Source organism: Primulina huaijiensis, chromosome 1, assembly GCF_012295235.1.
Source record: "Primulina huaijiensis isolate GDHJ02 chromosome 1, ASM1229523v2, whole genome shotgun sequence".
NCBI classification, from domain to species: domain Eukaryota; kingdom Viridiplantae; phylum Streptophyta; class Magnoliopsida; order Lamiales; family Gesneriaceae; genus Primulina; species Primulina huaijiensis.
The window spans coordinates 2,261,822-2,285,174 of record NC_133306.1 but is presented as its reverse complement, the minus strand read 5'-3'; the positions used below and the strand labels follow the sequence as shown (position 1 = coordinate 2,285,174).

At 35.6% G+C, this 23,353-nt stretch overlaps 2 protein-coding genes across 2 annotated transcripts; both read left to right on the top strand.

The window, feature by feature from the left end:
* Nucleotides 1–1,292: 1,292 nt before the first annotated feature.
* LOC140976084 (2,3-bisphosphoglycerate-independent phosphoglycerate mutase-like) lies at nucleotides 1,293–18,044 on the top strand. Its single transcript, XM_073439969.1, has 9 exons — nucleotides 1,293–1,610; nucleotides 1,929–2,056; nucleotides 14,426–14,576; nucleotides 14,764–14,967; nucleotides 15,592–16,016; nucleotides 16,233–16,425; nucleotides 16,524–16,619; nucleotides 17,189–17,344; nucleotides 17,703–18,044. The coding sequence occupies exons 1-9, from the start codon at nucleotides 1,449–1,451 to the stop codon at nucleotides 17,862–17,864; spliced, it is 1,677 nt and encodes a 558-aa protein (XP_073296070.1). The 5' UTR covers nucleotides 1,293–1,448; the 3' UTR covers nucleotides 17,865–18,044.
* Nucleotides 18,045–19,832: 1,788 nt separating this feature from the next.
* Nucleotides 19,833–21,217, top strand: LOC140976074 (fasciclin-like arabinogalactan protein 2). The gene has a single exon (XM_073439960.1). It carries the CDS (start codon nucleotides 19,901–19,903, stop codon nucleotides 21,056–21,058), a length of 1,158 nt encoding a protein of 385 aa, XP_073296061.1. The 5' UTR covers nucleotides 19,833–19,900; the 3' UTR covers nucleotides 21,059–21,217.
* Nucleotides 21,218–23,353: the final 2,136 nt, after the last annotated feature.

The window sequence follows — 23,353 nt, the reverse complement described above, 5'->3', positions numbered from 1 at the left end:
TGTCAATAAGTTGTACGAACAACGAGTGATTGCTGACAGAATTTTAGTCGAAAGATAATATGAATGAACCAATCTCACCCCATAATGTCGGATTTGGTGACGAGAAAAATCTATGCTACACAAAATGATTTTCACTCGATATAACATCTACTTATATGTCTAATGAAAAGATGGATGCCACACCCGATGATATACTTCCTCTTTGGTTGCTTGAGCAAGCACGAGCGCATAAAGTGATGCTCATCTTCATGCGTGCCATTTGCCTTTTATCTGTTGATATATTTGTATCAATTACAAGTCAAAGATTAATATTTTGATCCTTAATTTAATTTTAAAAACAATTATTTTGTTTCAAATTACATTTAAACCAAAATATTTACTAAATATAAAAGAATAATGTGAATACATATAATACATATGTTTCTAGAGGACCAACGGGCAACGTAGGTGTATATACTTTTTACAATTTTTCATTTAATTTAACATGATTATTACCGACCATATACAAATTTCTCTAGAAATTTATGATGTTTTAAAGTTCGATAAATAATATATCATGACATTAGAATTAGCAATCCATCGGATTGTTTATAGCTTATTTGATATTAAAATTATAGTTTTTGGACGAAATCTAAAATTTAAGAGCCAATATAACAAAACCTCCATAATAAAAAAAATGGCAAAAATTTGTGTGAGACGGTCTCACGGGTCGTATTATGTGAGAGACAGGTATCTTATTTGGGTCATCCATTAAAAGTATTACTTTTTATACTAAGAATATTATTTTTTGTCGTGAATATCGGTAGGATTAACTCGTCTCACAGATAAAGATTCGTGAGATCGTCTCACAAGATACATACTCTAATAAAATAGCAATCCAAAGTTAATTTTCTTGTTATCAAGNAGTATTAAAACTTTAACTCAAGTCACTTGTAGCTTGACAGAATGAATCTTTGTTTCTTAATCATCAAATTGTAGGTTGAATTCTTATTTTGGTATTTTTTTTCTATTTATTTTTTTAACTCATATACAAAATTACAGTGTAGTCACTTACTATTTTTTATAATTATATTTTAATTCTTATTAAAATATAAATCAAATAAATTATAAAAAAAATTATAAAAACACACGTGGATATATTAATATATTATTAATTATCTAAAAAAAAGTAAGAAATGAAAAAAGGTCTGCGAGCCACGTACGTCTGTCACGTGTCTTCCAATCCGAGATTTCTTATAAATTTTGTCCCAATCCAGGTTCGCTATCTCTCGTCTGTTTTCTTCATACGTACACTTGGACATTCCACTGTCTTCGATATAAACACCATTTTTTTCCTTCTGTTTTCCCGTTTATTCTGTTTCTCGTCTTTCTATTTGTCTGATTGCTAATCGGAGATTTTTTTTCTTAAGTTTCTTTGTTGTTTTTGGTGTTGAAAGCAGTAAAGAAGGATGGGCAGCTCTGGAGTTTCATGGAAATTGAAGGATCACCCCAAGCTTCCAAAGGGGAAAACTATAGCGATGGTTGTTTTGGATGGGTGGGGTGAAGCCGAACCCAATAAATACAACTGCATCCACGTTGCCGAGACTCCAACGATGGACTCACTGAAAAATGTATATATATATATATTTTTAGTATCTTCTCGTCTAAAATATACTGGGTTCCGGATTTTTCAGACTAAATGATTCGGTTTTGCATTAGTGAACACGTTAACTCGAACTCTTAAGATTCAACTTTCCATCCAGTCTTTTACTGTATTTTACCTCCAAAATTTTGTGGGTTCCGAATTTTTGTCATCTAGATGGTTGGATCAAGAGAAATACTTAAGTACTTAAGTAGATTAATGATATGTTAATGCGTAGAATATTTTAATACCCCCTCCTTAAACACTAAATGGGATTGAGATTTGTTTTATTCAAAACGTGATGAAGGGTGCCCCAGAGAAGTGGAGATTGGTGAAAGCGCATGGTACTGCAGTGGGGATGCCCACAGAAGATGACGTGGGTAATAGTGAAGTTGGCCACAATGCTCTTGGTGCTGGCCGGATTTACGCCCAAGGGTGAACTTCCTTTTGCTTGCTCCTTTACTTCGTTGAAGTTATTGTAGCCATCTGGGAAAAAAGTTATATTGAAAACTAAATGTTCAGATGTTACTCTCTCTAATCCGCAGATAGTTGGAACTTGGACAGATAGTTTGTCCAATCAATATAATTTAGAAGTTTGATATCTAATACATCATACTTTAATGACTGTAATCGATTTCTACTGGTTTTTTCTATGCTGTAATGTGATTTTCTTCAAAGGAAGAAAGGGTATTCTTTCTTGTAGTGAAATTATAATTTATATGGCTGATCGAGAGAAGTTCTTGGACTAAAAGGGAGCAGTTCTATTTTTTTTACATGAGTGGAATTGCTATCATTATCAGAATTGGATCAAGTACAGACTGTATGAAAACTGCTAAATTATTAAATTTCTGTATGTGGAGATGTTTCACACCCACGGAAGTGTCAGTTGTGTTAAGAACGTAGATATATGCAAAGCACTGATTGGTAGATCATTTAATCTTTGTTCTCATGCGTAGGAGTGGTTAGGTGTTACAGACTTTATTATTATGGACCATAATATGTTGGACATATGCCCAACAGTCTCAAGCCCATGGAAGAATCTAGATGTGCAAGGGAATGAGAATAAAATGTGGAGTGGTAGCTGTTGGATCAATTTTATTTTTATGGACTTATATGTGAATAATTATGTGTTGTGAGTCGTCTATTAAGTTAAACCTAAAATAAAGTGATTAACTAATGTTTCGGGTTATTGAGCTTTAATGTATCTAATAGATTGTGAGTCTTTAATATGTAGAGACAAAAGTGTAATTTCCGTTTTTATGATGGACTAAAACAGAAATATAAGTAGATAATGATAAACATTATCTATATATGGGTCATGGTCCCCAAATCGAGCGGCATCACGTTCCCTATTCTCTTCGTCATTAAGGAAATAGTTCAGAAGAGAAAACTAAAGAATTCTCTTAGGAAAATAGCGCTTAGATCAGGAAGATCAAGACACGTTTTAAAGAATTCATAATTATGGTTTCAGGTACACTTCTTCTTAAGTTTTCAGTCAAATTCTTAATGATTTAGCATGATGGATTATGTGGTTTATGGATTTTCCCAACAAGTGTTTCAGATTCACTCATGCTCGTATCATCGAGATTTGTTTAAAGTCTGTGGATATTATTTGGTTCCAGATCTAGAAAAGAAATTTTTTAAAAAATTTTTTTGATATGGCTTCAGATATGAAAAATATTTTGGTTGAAATTTTTTTTTTAAAGTTTCAGTTTTGATAAAGAGATTTTGGTTGAAAATTTTAAGGATTTGGTATAAGACTTTGATTTTTCGTCCAGTTTTTGTTCAAAAAAAAAAAGAAAAAGAAAAACATTTTAGAGGAAAATCGAAAATTTAGGTTAAAATTTTTTTCCACCAAAATCAACCTAAAGCGTGCCCAACAGTACACAGACGTATAGGCTCGATTTTGGGGTGCCCCCGTGCGCCCATGTTGTCTGGGTTGAAGCAGGCGCGACTTTCGGGCCTCCCCAGCGCGCCCTGTACGGATTTCCAAGAATTTTTTTACGGTTCAGGTTTATTCAGTTTAAAGTTAAATATTCAATTGTTCAAATAATGATAAGGTTATTGTATTTTAAAATAGATTGATTGAAATAAAATGTCGCCAAAGTGACATCTTTTATGAAAATTAATTTTATTTTGAAATACAAAAAGATTTTGGTATATGTGAGTTATATGAATATTAATCGGCCGAAAGGAAGGTTGATATTTAATATAATTACATATGTACTTGTTGTAGTAAACATATGATAGTTGTTCGGTTTTTCATGTGAATAATAAATCGGCCCAAATGAATCAGGATGTCACTTACAAGTTAACCTTTTGTCTAAATATAAAACATTAATGTAGTGCTCGGTATCCTGTTTATGGGGTTTACATTATTTGAATTTATTGATTATTTTATTTGGATATTTGGTTGATCATATATATTTGGTTTTTGTTCTCTGCTCATATTTGACTCATACAAATATTCATTCCAACATAAAATTCTATTCTTATGTTAAATGACTCTAATTTTAAATCGTGGCAAGAGAATTTAGTGATAGTTCTCGGATTCATGGATTTGGACCTTGCGATAACGGTTGACTCTCTTCCAGCCATTACGGATAAGAGTACTTCTGATGAAAAGAGAGAGTTGAAAGGTGGGAGAGGTCGAATCGTCTATGTATAATGATTATGAAGAAGGTTATTCCAGAAACATTCAGGGCCACAATGTCTAGTGACATTGCTACGGCTAAGGCTTTCCTTCAGGACCATGAAAAGAGGTTTGCTAAAACTGAAAAGTCTGAAAATGGTACACTTTTGGCAAGTCTCGTTTCAATGAGATACATGTGTAAGGGCAACATCAGAGAGTATATTATGAAAATGTCTCATCTTGTTTCAAGGTCAAAAGCACTGAAGCTTGACCTCTCTGAGGACTTGCTGGTGCATTTGGTTTTGATATCTCTTCCTCCACAACTCAATCAGCTTAAGTTGAGCCATAACTGTCAGAAAGAGACTTGGTCTCTGATGAGCTCATCTCGCACTGTGTTCAGGAAGAGGAAAGGTTGAAGCAAGACAAGACAAAGTGTTCATTATGCCTCTACCTTAAAGATAAAGGAAAGAAAATGAAGGATAACGAAGCTGCGGATACACAGCCTCCGAAGAAATATCAAAAGAATCCCAGTGATTCTCAAAGTTCTGTTTTTTTTTTTTTTTTGCAGTGATGAGCATATGAAGAAGCATGCACTAATTACACGCTTGGCGTGCTAAGAAATGTATGTTTCTGAATATGGTTTGTTCTGAGGTTAATTTAACTTCAGTGTCTAGACATCGTGGTGGATAAATTCTGGTGCAACAACTCATATCAGTGCGTCTATGCAGGGTTGCTTGGATTGCCGAAAAACATGTGATACTGAAAGATTCATCTACGTTGGTGACGACAACAAAGTTGAAGTTGAGACAATATAAAAATTTAGATTATTGTTAAGTACGGGAATATATTTGGATATTTATGAAACATTTGTTGTACCGTTTTTTAGACGGAATTTGATTTCCATTTTTGCATTGGACAAATTCGGTCATTCTTGTTCATTTGGAAATGGAATATTCAATTTGTTTCTTGATTCAAAATTGGTTGATTTTTGTTCTTTATCACGATACGATAATCTTTATTCTTTTTATGTTATTGCTTCATTTAATGAATCTTTGTTAACAAGTAGAGACACTAAAACAAAATTAATCAGTGAGAATTTAACTGCGTTATGGCACAAGATATTGAGTCATATTTCTGAAAAGAGAATAAGGAGACTTGTGTCAGACGAAATTCCCGAACCTTTAGATTTCAGAGATTTTAATAATTGTGTTAATTGTATATAGGGAAAACAAACCAACAAAAGGATATTTGAAGCCAACAAGTGTTCAGGCGTCTTAGAAATTATACATACTGATATTTCTGGACCATTCTCTTCGGCTTCTTGGAATGGTCAACAGTATTTTATACTGTTCATAGACAATTTTTAAAGTTATGACTTCATTTATCTCGTTAATGAAAAGGAACAGTCGTTGGATGTGTTCAAAAATTACGAAGTTGAAGTTGAAAATCAACTTGGCTTAAAGATTAATTGCGATAGATCTGACCGTGGTGATGAATACTATGTTAGATATGACGGTTCAGGTGAACAACGTCCAGGGCCTTTTGCTAGATTCCTAGAAGAATGCAATATTGTCCCATAGTACACTATGTCGGGTTCGCCCACTATGAATGGTGTTGCTGAAAAACGAAACAGAACGCCTAAGGACATGGTGATGAGTATGATTAGTTATTCTACCTTACCAAAATCAGTAAGGAAAGAAGCGTTAAAGACCACAACATATATCTTTAACAGGATTCCAACTAAGGATTTGAACCTTAAAGAGATACCTCTTAGTAAGTAACAGCTTTTTCAACTGTAGTGGACCTAAGGTAGGAAACGGCGAGTGATCCTGTAAGGGATTCAAGTAAGGATAGAAGAAATGGGTCTTGAAGTAAGACCTCTTTGTCTTATTTTGTTTCTTGCCTCGGTTAGCTAGTCCCACTAAGGCTAAGTAAGAGAATAAAAAAGAAGGCTTTTTTCATTTTCCCGCTCGGAGATCTTTTCTTACAAACAAAAGGGCAACGAATCATAGCATAGACGTGGTCTAGCCACTCCACATTAGTCCCCTAACAAAAAAGTAGCAAACCCTTTTGGTGGACAATGCATGTATGAGAATGACCCCAAGTTGCAGCTGGAAAGATATGTTCGCAGACTGCGACAAAGAACTTTGGACGGGTAAAAAGCCTAGTCTTAAGCACCTGCACGTTTGGGGATGTCCAGCTGAGGCAAGGCCTTATAAGCCTAACGTAAAGAAACTGGACTCAAGGACGGTCATCTGTTATTTTATTGGATACTCTGAAAATCCAAGGGTACAAGTTTTATGATCACACAAGTAAGTCGATTTTTGAGTCAGTAAATACCCGATTATTTGAGGATGTTGAGTTTGCGAGGAAGATAAAGTAAGTGATATTGTCTTTGAAAAAGAATATGTAATTATTCTCACAGGTGTCTTGGACATTGATCAGGATCACATTCCTCACTTTGACCAAGACAAAATACAGGAAAACAATATTGGAGATCATCTCATTCCAGATGAACAAAATCTAGAACCTCCTGAAACTATGCCATCAAGGAGATCCATTAGAGAGTGGATAATTGCAATGCTAGATGATTACATTGTATTTTTCAAGAACATGAGGCAGCCAGTGGACTGATGGAGGATGATCCTATCAATTTTTGTCAAGCCATGGAAAGTTCTAACTCCCAAAGTGGAATGAGGCCATGAATTAGGAGATAAAGTCCATGAAGTCCAATGACGTATGGGAGATAAAGTCCATGAAGGCCAATTAAGAGATAAAGTCCATGAAGGCCCGTTGGTTGCAAATGGATATTTAAAACCAATAGGGATTTGAAAGGTAATGTGGAAAGAGATAAGGCTCGTCTTGTCGCTAAAGGCTTTACACAGAAAGAAGGAATTGATTATAAATAGATTTTCTCTCCGGTTTCTTCGAAAGACTAAGCATTATAATGGCTTTGCTGGCGCATTTCGATCTTGAGCTTCATCATATGGATGTAAAGACCGCGTTTTTAAATGGTGACATTGATGAAACGATTTATATGGTGCAACCAAGAAATTGTGTCCAAAGAAAAATAACATGGTTTGCGAGTTAAAGAAATCCATCTACGGTCTCAAGCAGGTATCTCGGCAATGATATTTCAAATTTCATCAAATGATCATCTCGTTTGGTTTGGTTTTGAGATGAATTTTATCGATGATTGTGTGCATCATAAGTTCAGTGGGAGTAAGCATATTTTTCTGGTTTTATATGTTGATGACATTCTGCTCGCTACCAACAATTAGAATCATTCTGCTCGCTAGCAACAATTAGAATTTTTGCATGACGCCAAGAGATTTCTTGTTAAGAATTTTGAGATGAAAGATCTTGGTGATGCATCTATTGTACTGGGTATCCAGATACATCGGGAACGTTGTCGAGGTATTCTCGGATTATCTCAGAAAGGCTATATCGATAAAGTTCTCAAGCGATATGGGATGCAAGACTGTAAACTAACGGATTCCCCCATGGCCGAGGGAGACAAATATAGTCTCAAACAATGCCCCAAAAATGATTTTGAGAAAAAAAATGCAGAAGATTCCCTATGCATCTGCAGTGGGGATTTTGATGTATGCTCATATTTGTACACGTCTATAGATTGCATACGTGATAATATTTTGGGAAGATATTTAAGTAATTCAGGAGTAAAGTATTGGAAAGCAGTCAAACGACTCTTATGGTATTTATAGAGAACAAAATATTACATGCTCATATATCGGAGGTTAAATCAGTTTGAGATCATTTGGTATACTAACTCTGATTTTATGGGATGCCAAGATAGTATGAAAATATTACGTGAGCTATATTTATTTGCTAACAGAAAGTGTTGTCTCATGAAAGAGTGCTAAAGGTTATAAAATCTTTTATCATGACTGTAGATTTTATAGCTTTTTATGTTGTATCCAATCAAGTTTCTGGTTGTTAAATATTTTAGAGTTGATATTTGTCTATAAATCACTTCGGTACAAACTCCATAATTGTGGATTCAATTATTAAGGGACTATCACTCAAAAGGTTTTTGTGCACATTATTTGTATGGGGTTTGGTCAATTAAGGATATTCAGTTTCAGTTGGAGTTTTGTAATTTTAAATGTTTTATAGACATGTTCAGAAATTCGGTTTATAGTAATGTAAATTTATTTTCTGCAGAAATAAATTTCAAGTTAAGTCACATTCTGATTATGGTTTAAAGTTTGATCTCAATAAGGTTAAGAGGGAGGACCAGTTGGAAATTGGCATGTTATGATAACATTGCATGAAATTTTCATGTTACACGTCCACTTCATGATCTATGTCATTCAGTTGTGTTGGCATATGTGACCATTGATGGGTCTAGTTACCTTGAGTGTAGCGAAGACTGCTTTGATCCTACGTTGATGTGATTGATGAACTGGATTGGTTATAGACACATTTTGGAATGACAACATTTTTTAGCTCATAAGATTATTTTCACAAACATAATTATTAGGTAACACATATAGCCCAAGTGGGAGATTGTTAGATTATTTTTATTTTTATGAACTTATATGTGAATAATTATGTGTTGTAGGTTGTCTATTAAGTTAAGCCCAAAATGAAGTGATCAACTAATGTTTCGGGTTATTGGGCTTTAATATATCTAATAGGTTGTGGATCTTTAATGTGTAGAGACATAAATGTAATTTCTGTTTTTATAATTGGCTAAAATAGAAATATCAGAAGATAATGACGAACATTATCTATATATGAGTCATGGTCCCCAAATCGCGTGGCATCACGTTCCATATTATCTTTCCCAAATAGTTTATAAGAGAAAACTAAAGGATTCTCTCAAGGAAAATAGCGCGTACATCTGGAAGATCTAGACATGTTCTAGAGAATTCAGAATTATGGCTTCAGGTACGCCTTTGGTTAAGTTTTCAGTCAAATTCTTAATGATTTTGCATGATGGATTATGTGGTTTATGGATTTTCCCCAGCAATAGCTTATTAGAGGCATTTCACGTTTTTTCTGTTGATTTAGACTAGCTTGTTCTAGGGGCAAGAGTTCTTCCTCTTGTAAAGGGATTATACCCTTGTCTGAGTAGTAATATCATATTTTCATATTGAATCTTGAGTTTAATTTGTGTTTGAATTGTTAGGAATTATTGTTGAAATCAAAATTGGAGAAGGAAAAAACGGAGAACCATTGCTCCAGAATTTCAATATGAAAGAAAAATGTTGTTCTCTTACTATTAACCGACAACTAACCTCTTATATACAAAATTAAAGTGCTATATCAGAAAAACACGTTTTTACAAAATAATTAATCTCTTTTAACACTCCCCCCTCAAGCTTGGAATAAGTTTAGCATTCCAAGCTTGGACAAGAGATTCTGATGTTGTGTTTTGTTCAAGGCCTTGGTGAACAAATCTGCTGGTTGTTCTTCAGTCTTGATGTGCGAAGTCTTGATTAACCCGTCACGTATCTTCTCTCGAACCAAATGACAATCGATCTCTATATGTTTCGTTCTTTCGTGGTACATCGGATTTGCTGCAATGTGTAGAGCCGAAGTACTGTCGCAATACATCATAACTGGAAGTGTTAACTCTAATCCCATATCCTTTAAAATGCCAACCAGCCAAACAACCTCGCATGTCGTATTAGCCATCGCTCTGTATTCTGCCTCAGCTGATGACCTTGATACAGTTGCTTGTTTCTTTGTTTTCCATGAAATCAGTGAACCTCCAAGCTTAACACAATATCCGGTTATGGACCTTCTAGTCATGGCACAAGTCCCCCAGTCCGAATCACAATAAGCTGTCAATAACAAGGAACAATTTGCTGTCAGTAGAATTCCCTTGCCAGGCGCAGACTTTAGATATCTCAATACTCTTAAAGCTGCTTCCAAATGAGATGTCTTAGGATTGTTCATGAATTGGCTCAGCGTCTGAACCGCAAAGCAAATATCTGGCCTTGTTACCGTAAGATATATGAGTCGACCAACTAATCTTCGATATGCACTGGCATCTTCCAACAGAGGGTCCAAACCAGTGTCTTGCCCTGCACTATCATCAAAGTCTTTTGATGTGAACTTAGCATTTTGCTCCATAGGAGTGTCACACACTTTTGCACCAGATAATCCCGCATCTGATATGAGTTCAAGGGCATATTTTCTCTGATTCAAACATATCCCTTCCTTTGATCTAGCAACTTCGATTCCAAGGAAGTATCTTAATGTTCCTAAATCTTTAACTTTGATGTGCGAGTTTAGATGCCTCTTGAGTGTTTGGATTGACTCTTCGTGATTCCCCGTGATCACTATATCATCAACGTATACCAGTAATATGGTAACAAAGCCTTGCTCTTTCTTTATGAACATTGAGTGATCATTTTGTGATTGACAGAAACCTGCTGCCTTCATGATTGATGTGAACTTCATGTTCCACTGCCTTGAGGCTTGTTTGAGGCCATATAGGGACTTTAACAGTTTGCACACCTTAGTGCTTCGGATATCCTTCTTGTTTCGAAGTCCCTCAAGACACTCCCCCTGACTTCGAAAGCCTTTAGGTAGGACCATGTAAAGCTCTTCATCAAGGTCACCTTGAAGGAATGCGTTTGTGACATCCATCTGATATAAAGGCCAGCCATACATAGCAGCAACACTGAGAAGGCAGCGAACAGTGGCAATTTTGGCCACTGGAGAAAAGGTGTCATGAAAATCCACACCATAGAGTTGGGTGTAGCCCTTAGCAACAAGGCGTGCTTTGAACCTATCCACACTGCCATCGGGATTGTATTTAATTTTATAAACCCATTTATTGTCAATAGGGACCTTACCTGGAGGTAAATCAACAATCTCCCATGTGTGATTGCTGTCCAAGGCTTGCAACTCTAAATCCATAGCAGATTGCCAACGGGAATCAAGAACTGCCTCATGGTAGGTTGATGGTTCTTTTATGGCAGAGAAGGAGGAAAGAAAAGCATGATAAGTAGGCGATAGACCAGCATATTTGACATAATTGGATAGTGAATGAACTTGAGAAAGGGAGGACTGTAAATGAGAGCATACGTAATCATGAGACCAAATAGGTGGTCTTGAAATACGAGTAGAATGTCGAACAGGACAGGGTACAGGAGCAGGAGGAGGTGCGTGGGTGGAGAGAGGTTCAGAAATAGAAATGGGTACATCCAATTGAGAGAATACAGGTTTGGAAACAGGAGCAAAGGAGAAAGGAAAGATTGTTTCATGAAAGATGATGTCTCTGGAGACAAAAATTCTTTTGGTGTTGAGATCTTGAACTTTATATCCCTTTTGAGTATTTGAATATCCAAGGAAAACACATGCACTTGCACGAGGGGCAAATTTATCTCTCCTAGGCAAGGTGGACACATAACAAAGGCAACCTATCACTCGCAAATGGGAATAAGAAGGCTGGGATCCAAACAAGGCTTCAAAAGGTGTCTTATTCAATAAAAGAGGTGTTGGTGTTCGATTGATAATGTAGACAGAAGCAAGCACACAATCTCCCCAGTATTGAGGAGGAAAAGATGCTTGAAACATCAAAGAACGAGCAACATCGAGGATATGCCTGTGTTTACGTTCCACTAACCCATTTTGTTGAGGAGTATAAGGACAAGAACTTTGATGAATGATGCCCAGGTCATGGAAAAAGGTAGTGCATTCCTGTTGGAAAAATTCCATGGCATTATCTGTTCGTATAATCTGAACAGTAGCCGAGAATTGTGTCTTGATGGAAACTAAAAATCTTTTGATCAAAGGAAGAACATCTAATTTGGAATGCATAAGATATACCCAAGTGGCACGTGTAAAATCATCAACAATTGTCAGAAAAAAACGCTCCCCATGATGTGTAGGCGTATGAAAAGGCCCCCAAACATCCATGTGCAGAAGCTGGAAAGCCTTAGAAGATTCAAATGACCTTCGTTGGGGAAAACTCTTACGTGTTTGCTTGGATAAAGGACAAATAGAGCAATGAGATAACTCAAAAGTAGCAGGTAAAAAAGACAACATTTTCATTCGAGATAAAGAAATATGTCCCAGTCGTTGGTGCCATAGAATATCTTGTGATACATGAGTACACTGTGTATTATTAACAGCAGAAAGGGACGACCTATACAATGGAAGTTTAGAAGTATAAGTGTTTGGAACACCTCTGGAACGCAAACTCGAAGTGTCTAGGTAGTATAGTCCATGTCTTTCTCTACCAATCCCCATTATCTTCCCACTTGAGAGGTCCTGAAATACACAAAAACATGGGAAGAATGTGACAAAGCAGTGATGTTCCTTAGTGAACTTAGAAATGGAGAGAAGATTGTGGCGAAATTCGGGAACAAAAAGAACATTGGACAAGTGTGTGGCTTTATTAATAGGCATGGTTCCTAAGGCGCTAAACTTGGTGGTACTGCCATTTGGCAATTGAATTGAGCCCGTGACATCTGTGCAAGATTTAGAGCTGCCAAGTAATCCATTACCCCCAACCATGTGATCATTGGCACCAGTATCAATTATCCACTCGAGATCAGTAATAGAACAAGGTGTATCAATACCTGCCATATTTGCAGAAAGAGTAGAGGTATGTGATTCAATGGTTGGTGGTTCCTTCGCAAGAAGTTTCAGAATAGCCGCATACTGTTTAGGGGTGAAGAATGACCCTGTGTTGGGAAGTTGTGCAGGGTGTTCAACTTCTCCAGAATCAACAACAGAGACATTAGCTCTTCCCACCGTTTTACCTCTGAATTCTCCTTCCCTATTAAACCTTTGATTACCACCTTTCATTTGTCCTTTATATAATTTGTGTCCAGGAGGATATCCTATTAGCCTAAAACAATTTTCTTTGCTATGCCCAAGCATATTGCAATGCTCACAACGAACATCATATTTCTTCTTATTCTGGGCAGAAAAAAAAGCCGTGGATTCCAGCTGCTGTGGAATCACACTCAGCATACTTCGATGTGATTCTTCTTGTGAAATAATAGCAAAGGCATTGTTAACAGTTGGAAGAGGATCCATCATTAAAATGTGACTTCGTATATGTACAAAGCTATCGTTGAGTCCCATAAGAAATTGAAGAAGCTTATGCTGTTGATCAAATTCAACATACTTTCTCGAAGACTCACATAAGCACGTAGGCAATGTCACTAGAGATCCGTACTCATCCCACAATTGTCTAAGTTTGGAATAGTACACTGAAATCGAATTGTTACCTTGAACATGACGACCGATTTCTCGATGAAGCGCGAAGATCCTCGATCCATTCACCTTATTAAACCGTTCACGCAAATCATTCCAGACCACATCTGCATCCGTGGAATACACAATTCCACTGAAAATTTCCTTGGATACGGAGTTCATAATCCACGATAAAACAATCGCATTACATCTCTCCCACTGCAAAATTTGATCTGATCCAGAAGCCGGTCGTTTACAGCTTCCATCTATGAATGCGAGCTTATTCTTAGCTCGCAGCGCAATTAACATTGCACGACTCCAGATCCCGTAATTCTCAGTGCCAATTAGTTGCTCATTTATCAAATTGAGCCCTGGTGTGTCGGACGGATTAACATGAAGCGGATCGAGAACATCGATTACAGAAGACGCCATTCCAGTTGAAGCTGATTGTAGTACACTCGATTCGAAGAAGATACAGATCCTGTAAGCAACGAGGATCGAGTAATGAAAAAATCAAATCTAAAGGAGAAGCTCTGATACCATGTTGAAATCAAAATTGGAGAAGGAAAAAACGGAGAACCATTGCTCCAGAATTTCAATATGAAAGAAAAATGTTGTTCTCTTACTATTAACCGACAACTAACCTCTTATATACAAAATTAAAGTGCTATATCAGAAAAACACGTTTTTACAAAATAATTAATCTCTTTTAACAATTATTGTTCCTAACATCAGGTCAAGATCAAAAAGCATGGTAGTTAATTGGAGTCTAGAAAAATATGTTACAGTTTTCGATCATTCTTGTGCCTTTTGTCATGTTGTCCACAGTTGCTGAAACTATTCCATCAGCTTTTAAAAGGTTCAGTTGCCAAATAAATATTGCTTTTTTATCTTACCAAGTGGGACTGGCAAAGTCTTTCTTGACCGAGTTTGTGAACCTGAAGGTTAGCACATGTAACATTTTGTGTGTGTGTCTCTGTATGTAGAGCAAAGCTCGTGGATCGTGCTCTGGAATCTGGCAAAATCTATGAAGGAGATGGTTTCAAGCACATCAAAGAATCATTTGAAACAGGAACGCTACACCTCATTGGATTATTAAGTGATGGTGGCGTCCACTCTAGGCTCAATCAGTTGCAGGTATTCCAAGTGTTTAAATTTCATACGCTTCCGTGTTCCATCTAGAAAATAATTTTTTCTTCCTCTGCTTTCATTGCTTCAAATTTCTTAAATACTTGATTGTTTCCTTTTTAACCCCCTCTTCTTATGCAGACATAGTTTTTAACATATAAGAAACACTTATGTGAACTTACGATTGGGTGTGCAGTTGCTGCTTAAAGGAGTTAGTGAGTGTGGTGCTAAAAGAATTCGTGTTCATATTCTCACGGACGGACGTGATGCATTGGATGGTACAAGTGTAGACTTCACTGAAACTCTTGAAAATGATCTTGCAGAACTGCGTGATAAAGGTGTTGATGCCCAGATTGCATCCGGTGGAGGTCGCATGTATGTTACTATGGATCGTTATGAGGTGAAACATTCATTTTCTGTTTTGGCCTAATCATTCACATCAATTTTTGTATTTATGCATTCAGGAATATGTTAACATAACTTGTGGCTGCCTTGACTTATTTTGCATGATTTTTGTGTATCTAAGAATTGCTTGGCTTCTAGGACCAAAACAATCTGCACTGGAAAATTGCACTTTTGAGGTGATAAGAGGGTTTAATTGGGCAGACTTTCTCGACCCTACCTATTTTCATCATTGGAGTAAAAGATAACTATTGGGCCCATAATTCCTTTGTCTTGTTTGAGGGTCTTGTGATATTTATCTTTAAGTTCATTTTTGCTGGACTAGCCTCTTTGTTATCACTTACAATTATTTCTACTTCCACCTCATCTTTCATCTCCACTGTGTATTTCTTTCTACCCTGTTCCATCATGCTTGATCTGATGACCAGTGGTCTTTAATTGGAGGATGTCACAGTTAAATATGATTCGTTAACCATGAAGAGGATGCCTTTTAAACTCTCATTGCTTTCTTTCTATTTGATGAGTGTTGTAAAAATGTCTGATTGCACATAATACTCTCTAGTTGGTTACCAAGCCTTTGGTTCTGTTTCTCATGTACCCATATTTTTCTAAATATTTTCAGAATGATTGGGATGTTGTAAAACGAGGTTGGGATGCCCAAGTACTTGGAGAAGCACCACACAAGTTTAAGAGTCCTGTTGAAGCTGTCAAGAAGCTGAGAGAGATTCCTAATACAAATGATCAGTATTTACCTCCATTTGTTATTGTTGATGATAGTGGAAAAGCTGTTGGACCTATCGTCGATGGTGATGCCGTTCTGACTTTCAATTTTCGTGCTGATCGCGTGGTAATGATAGCTAAGGCTCTCGAGTATGAGGACTTCGATAAATTTGATCGGGTTCGATTTCCTAAAATTCGTTATGCTGGAATGCTTCAATATGATGGTGAGCTGAAACTTCCAAGTCGCTACCTTGTTTCTCCTCCAGATATTGAACGGACATCAGGAGAATATTTGGTGAATAATGGCATTCGTACTTTTGCTTGCAGGTAATTTGTTTACAATTAAAACTTCCAAAGCTCTAAAAAAAACACAAAGTCAGCGGCCTCACTTTTTTTGACGAAAAACCTATAAATTCTTATTCTTAAAAGATCTGCCTAGCTTTTTGCATGCGGATTCATACTTAGATTCAATGTGTATGTCACGAACTAGATTTCATTTTAGCCCGTCATTCTATTAAGTCATTTACCATGGTTTTTTTACAGTGAAACAGTTAAATTTGGTCATGTCACCTTTTTCTGGAATGGAAATCGCTCAGGATACTTCAACCCTGCAATGGAAGAATATGTTGAAATTCCTAGTGATTCTGGTATCACCTTCAATGTCAAGCCGAAGATGAAGGCCTTGGAGATTGCTGAGAAGGCAAGGGATGCAATTCTCAGCCGTAAATTTGACCAGGTAATCAATCCATCAATGTCTTGTTTCTGGTCAATTGCTTGTTTAAGAAAAATCTTATTGGCGAGTTAATATTAGTTTTAACGTGGTTTATTCCGAAGGTACGTGTCAACCTCCCTAATGGTGACATGGTGGGACATACTGGTGATATTGAAGCAACAGTTGTGGCTTGCAAGGTTGCTGATGATGCTGTGAAGGTATGTTAATTCTACTATTTGATTCGGATGTTGAATTTATGTTGATTCAAGCAACGGTTGTAGCATACCTTTGATTGAGGAAGACCAATAAATTATAGTGTCCCATGCTATTTTTACGCATTGGCGATGGTATTTTTATGCTACACGCGGCAAGATAACCTTTAGGTTGTATCTCAGAATTACAGTTTGGATGTCCTAATCTTTTGCGGACATTGTATTTATGAGACTTTAGAGTCCAAGATGACTTTTCTTTTCCATAAAAATTGAAATATTCCTGGAGTTTGGAGAACTTCTTTTATCTGTATTATGCTGATGGATTAAATGATAGCGCAACGACAGTCAAAATCTGCTGCCTAATTCGATGATCCTGAAAGTGTGATCACTTTTGTACTAAATTTCACCAAAATGCTTGATAAATATAAAAATTCATGGTGATGAAATGCAACTCAAAGAGGCGACTCAGTTTCCTACTTATATGCTGCACTTGTTACATTATCAACCACTTGAAAATTTACTTTATTGAAGCTGTGACATAGTTATAATGACCTATTAATTGTTAATTTGGGTAGATGATCCTTGACGCAATAGAGCAAGTGGGTGGAATCTATGTTGTTACTGCTGATCATGGAAATGCTGAGGACATGGTGAAAAGGAACAAGAAAGGAGAGCCACTTCTTGACAAGGAGGGAAAAATTCAAATACATACTTCTCACACTCTGGAACCAGTGTGGTTTAACTCAATACTTCTCGTTTTCATGCTGTAGATCAACTACTATGGAGAAAAAATTGTGCTGCGTGTGAATTCCTGATTGTGGCTGCCACACATTTTTCACTAACAACTGCCTTAACCATAACCTGTTATGTGACTTGAGAAAAAAATTTGATTGGAAAGATATGTTCTTATGGATATATTCTTTGGTTGATCGGGGTATGAACCGTACCTATTGATCATTTAGAAGTCTATAAAAGAAATAATCCAATCCATCACTCATTTTGAATGGTTCAACCAAGTGATCCGCATATAGTTTCCAGTTATCAGATTATGAATTCTTGATTTTACATGCATATTCAACTTCTATGTAGGTTCCAATTGCTATTGGTGGCCCTGGGCTGGCACCTGGCGTGAGATTCCGCAAAGATGTTCCCACTGGTGGTCTAGCCAACGTGGCTGCAACTGTCATGAACTTGCATGGATTTGAGGCACCCAGCGATTATGAGACAACCCTTATTGAGGTTGTTGATTAATTACATCTCATTCCCGATTCGAACTCCTAGAAATTTTGCAAATAATGATGATGTGAGGAATACATTATCCATTATTTTTGAATAAAATGTTTTATATATAACTCAGCATTGAATATGCTAAAAACATGCCCGTGGTTTGAGATTGAGATGTTCGAAATAAATTTCAACTGTTCCACTTTACTGTCCAGATTGTTGCCTGAGATGTGTGTGTTTTTACTTAAGGAGTAGGTCTTTTGTGATACGGGTCAATCCTACTAATATTAACAATAAAAAATAATACTTTTAGCATAAAAAGTAATATTTTTTCATAGATGACATAAATAAGATATATGTCTCACAAAATACGACCCGTGAGATCGTTTTACACAAAATTTGTCTTATCTAAGTTGGGGTATTTTTTTAACTTGCACGTTTTTCCACTAAAATTTTCTCTTTTTCTAACCCGGGGGTGTGTACATTTTTTTTTTACCTTGGTGGTTATATCTTTGCTTTTTTTAATTTATTTATTAATTCCTTCTCAATAAAAATATCAATACTAAAGTTTCAAGATTAACAAGAATTCAATTTCAATAATCAGTTTGTCGTGTGAAAAAATAGGAAATTATCTAATATTTCGCATTACCCAAGATTACTTTTAATATTTGTTTTTGTTTTGTAAGAGACAAAAAAAAATCATAATTAAATAAAAGTATATTTGATCAAGGATGTATTATTAGAATTATAACATGAAATAGTCTCCCAAAATTAAATAATAATTTTGTTTACGTAGACAAATATGTTATATGCGTGTCATAGAGAAATGATCATAGATTAAATTTAAATTTAAAAAAAAAACATAATACTTCAATCATTGAATCTTCAATCTTGACATGAGAATTATGTAGTATAAGTTATATATAATCAGCTTTTCTAATCATTATACTGTTTATCTTTGATTTTCTTATATTTTGGCACTGAAATTCGTTTTTTTTTTTAAAAAAAATATAGACAAATTAAAATTAAAAAATCTACTACTTTCCAACTTGCAAAACCGACAAGTAACCACAGTAGACCATTAATTAAATGGTTTAGCTAAAAGATTAAGGTAATTACCATCATTTTCTTTCAATAGAAAATGATAAAATTAAATAAGTAGGTGTGGAGTATTTATTTATCATATAAAAAGACCTTTGTTGTGGGCTGAAGATTCCCACAATTATGAAATATTGGATATTTAAACAGCTGTAAAAACTAAAAACAATAATTTGAAATCTAATAGGGAGCTAACGTGAACAATGGAATCGTTTGGTTTAATTCGTCATTTTATCTTAGGAACCAAATTAATGAACTATCAAACAAATTTAAAAGGAAGTGGGTAGCTAAAAGAAAAAAATAGGTTTGTGAGACATGTCAACCCTATCGATATTCACAATAAAAAATAATACTCTTAGCATAAAAAGTAATATTTTTTCATGGATGACCCAAATAAGATATCTGTCTCACAAAATACGATCACACAGCTTTTTGTCAAAAGAAAATATATTGTATTGTATTATTTGGGATTTATGATCACACAATATGGACAAAAAGTTAGCCAACGATAACTACATAATACCTTCAGATAAATGCTGCGACAATAACATAATACCCACTTCACACCACACTAAAAAGATTAGTAACCGACACATTAAAAACCAAATCAAATTTAATTATGTGATGTGTTATTGTTAAGAATTTTATCTTAATGCACTCATCTCATGCCCAAGAATGAATATCTAGAGAGTGAAGTTTACGAATAATAACCCAACTATTGACGGTCCAACATATAACGGTGGAACTTGAGCTCTGATAATATGTTAAGATTGAGACTTGGATTTAACTCAACATCAAAAACTAGTTCAAGAAGAGAAGATTGTCCAAACTTATATATAGAACTTTCAAGAATTTTATCAAATCGATATGAGATAAATAACAATTATATTATATATAAATACACATACCTTGGTAGCATTTTTCATCATCAAAAAAATCTCAAGAGGGGAAGATTAGTGGAAACCATGCAGCTAAGAATCTTGATTCTTCGCCTTCTTCCACTAGTGCTGTCCCTTCCCGCCACGGCACATGCACACAATATCACCCATATACTTGCCGGGTACCCGGACTTGTCCACCTTCAACCACTACCTCACCGTCACGCACTTAGCGGCGGAGATCAACCTCCGCCGCACCATCACCGTGTGTGCTGTCGACAATGCAGCCATGGACGACTTGATCTCCAAGAATTATCCACTCTACACCATCAAAAACATTCTTTCCCTTCACATCTTCGCTGATTACTTCAGTTCCAAGAAACTCCACCAGATGCCGAAGGGATCCACCACCACCTCCTCCCTGTTTCAGGCAACAGGGGAGGCTGCCGGGACATCTGGATACGTCGACATCACTGACATTAAAGGCGGGAAAGTTGGCTTCTTACCCGTCGACAGCAGCGAAAATCAGCCGATGGCAACCTTCGTCAAGACCATAGGAGATTTACCGTATGATATCTCAGTTATCCAAATCAGTCACATTTTAACGTCTCCGGAAGCCGAAGCTCCGTCTTCCGCCCCCACGGACGTGAACGTAACTTCGCTCATGGCGAAGCAAGGTTGCAAAGCGTTTTCCGATTTGATCCGAGCGGAAGGGACCGAAGACACTTATCTTCAAAGTGTCGTAGGCGGATTAACGATCTTCTGCCCTTCCGACGACGCCCTAAAATCCTTCATGCCTAGCTACACAAATTTAACCTCCGACGGAAGAACTTCAGTGGTTCTGTATCACGCCATTCCGACCTACAATTCGCTCGGAATGCTCAGATCGAGCAGCGGATTGGTGAACACTTTAGCTACTGAAGGAGCAAACAAATACGATCTCACCGTACTAAACGACGGAGACAACGTGAAACTGGAAACAAAAGTCAACACGGCCACGATCAAAGGAACTTTAATCGATGCAGATCCTTTATCTGTTTTCAAAATCGATAGGGTTTTACTGCCGAGGCAGCTGTTCAAGGTGGATCCGTTATCCAAATCGAAGAGCGGCAACGTCGCCGAATCTCCAAGTCCCTCCACCGACGACGAGGCGGCGGCGGACAAAAATTCAAGCAATGATAGAGAAAGAATCCGCTGTGGCTGGTTTGTGATGAGCGTGATTGGAATTTTCGCCACCATTTTTTAAATTGTTAATATTATTGGAAATTGTCTTGAATATATTAGTATATATGATACGTTGCTACATTTTATCACATATTTTTTAAAATTATTACTTCTGGTTTGGAAAATAAAAATAATAATTATCATCCAATTATCGAATGAAAATTTGTAATTATAATCATTACTCTTATTTATTTTATTAGCATCATTATTATTAATTTATTTATATTTATATATTATAAGTGTGGGTATTTATCGAATGCAAATTTTCAAATTGTAATTCATATTATTTATGCATTGGGTGACCTTTATAAACTTAATATTAGGTCTCTTTTAAGACATTCACATATATATTTTTATGAAATATGTTTCAATTCATATTTAAAAATAAAAATATAAGTATAATCGATTCGAGTTCGAATATTAATTTTCAAGTTACTAGAGCTTGACTCAACAACATATCGACTACTCGAGATCGAGCTCTAAAAACTCGACTTCGATATTATTTTAACATATCCATCATATATTCGAGTTCGACCGTGAAATCATGTATGAGGAGTTTGTGTAAACATGTTGATAACTTGACACTATCAAATGATAGAAATACTCGATAGAAACATATAATTCATGTTAAAGTAAATTAATGAAATTTAGATTCAGTCGTTACATATCACAAGAAATTATTTAGAAGATTGCAATACTTTTTAAAACATATTAAATCACGATCATTTCGAATGATTTTGTGATTTAATTTATTTTAGATACGTATGATTTATTATACAATTTGATTTGATTTGTTTTGTTTAATATACAACTATATGGAATAATAAATTATTCATATATGAGAATAAAAAATGTTTAGTAACCAAATTGACTCTTATATTGGCTGTCCCCACACATTTTTGCCAATTACTGTTAATCTATTATTTGATCTCATTGTGTTTATTTTAAATTTAAATGTATCTATAAAATATTAAATTCAAATTTTTTAAACTTATATTAAGTTTAATAATTATTAATGTAAATAAATGAATTAATATCTTTAAAAATTGGCTAGCCAATGAAGCTGATATTTAAAATGTACTTGCGTCACTTGCGTGCGTGCGTGCATAACCAATTTTTGACAGAAAAAACTCATAATCTCCTCTCCACGCTCAAGAATTTACCATGTTCCCACTTCTAAACCTCTCTCCTTTCTGATGAATCGCTCTCCGCCATTGAAGATTGTGTGGCGCCGCCAGTTTTTCCTGGGGCAATTCTTGATCTTCTGCTGTTTATCCGGGTTGTTATTCTCGATCTTGAGTTGGTAGATTGTAACTACTTACGCCAATCTTGATTAAACGAGTTTGTACAATCTTGATGAAAATCTTTGGGCTGAAACTATTTTGCATTCTGATCTACGATTTTGGTTGGGAATATTTAATTTGTACACAGTTTCGTTTCAATTTTTTTGGTCGTCGATGCTGCTGTTGTTGTCACTTTCCTTGTCATGACCTGGAATGTCCCTCTGGTATATTACAAATCTTGTACATCCGAAATACATGTTGCACTACAAAAAATACAACATACGAGCTTTTATTAAAACTGTTGTTAAACCACTGTTGTTAAAGGGTTCTTTCAAAAACAAGGTTTTTCACTGTTGTTGTAGCTATAATTTGCGACGGTTTTTCAAAAACCGTTGTTAATGACAAAAGGATCATCGTGTCGGATCCAGAAGGAAAGGAAGTAGAAGTTTTGCCAGGGCATAGAACTATGAGGATAGCTGAACCGTGCGTAACTTCCGATGGGAAAGATCTTATAACCGTTTGCGATGAAAGCAGGATACTTTTGCTCGAATTGATATCAAATTCCGCGAGATATATACATTGTAGATAGAGGACCAACCAGTAGTTTCTTGCACACTATCCGAAGACAAGCAGAGTTTGCCTGTTAGCCTACTGGATGAAAGACTCAGACTTTGGATTTTTAATAACAAACTGCAATAAAATCAATTCAATTTAGTGTTAGTTCAATTGGTTTTTAATAATTAGAGTAGATTGGTAACCTAAAGCCATCTCTAACCATAAAATCTGTTTTGGTGCAAATTTTACACTAAAATAATGCGAATTCTGCACCAAAAACATCCATCTCCAACCCATTTACTTCAAATCTTACACCAAAAAGAATATTCTCGAAATATTCCTTTTATTTTACATATATTACTTATTATATTTTATTTAATATATTTTTAATTATGACTAATGTTTTATTATTAATAAATTTAAATAATAATATAAATAATAATTATTAATAAATTTACAATAATTAAATTAAATTAGTC

Bases quoted from the DNA above. Each gene is read 5' to 3' on its own strand.
- LOC140976084 (XM_073439969.1), top strand. From the start codon at position 1,449: ATGGGCAGCTCTGGAGTTTCATGGAAATTGAAGGATCACCCCAAGCTT. The intron at 14,577-14,763 runs GTATTCCAAGTG...TTGGGTGTGCAG, and splicing joins CTAGGCTCAATCAGTTGCAG to TTGCTGCTTAAAGGAGTTAG. The intron at 16,620-17,188 runs GTATGTTAATTC...TAATTTGGGTAG, and splicing joins TTGCTGATGATGCTGTGAAG to ATGATCCTTGACGCAATAGA.
- LOC140976074 (XM_073439960.1), top strand. From the start codon at position 19,901: ATGCAGCTAAGAATCTTGATTCTTCGCCTTCTTCCACTAGTGCTGTCC.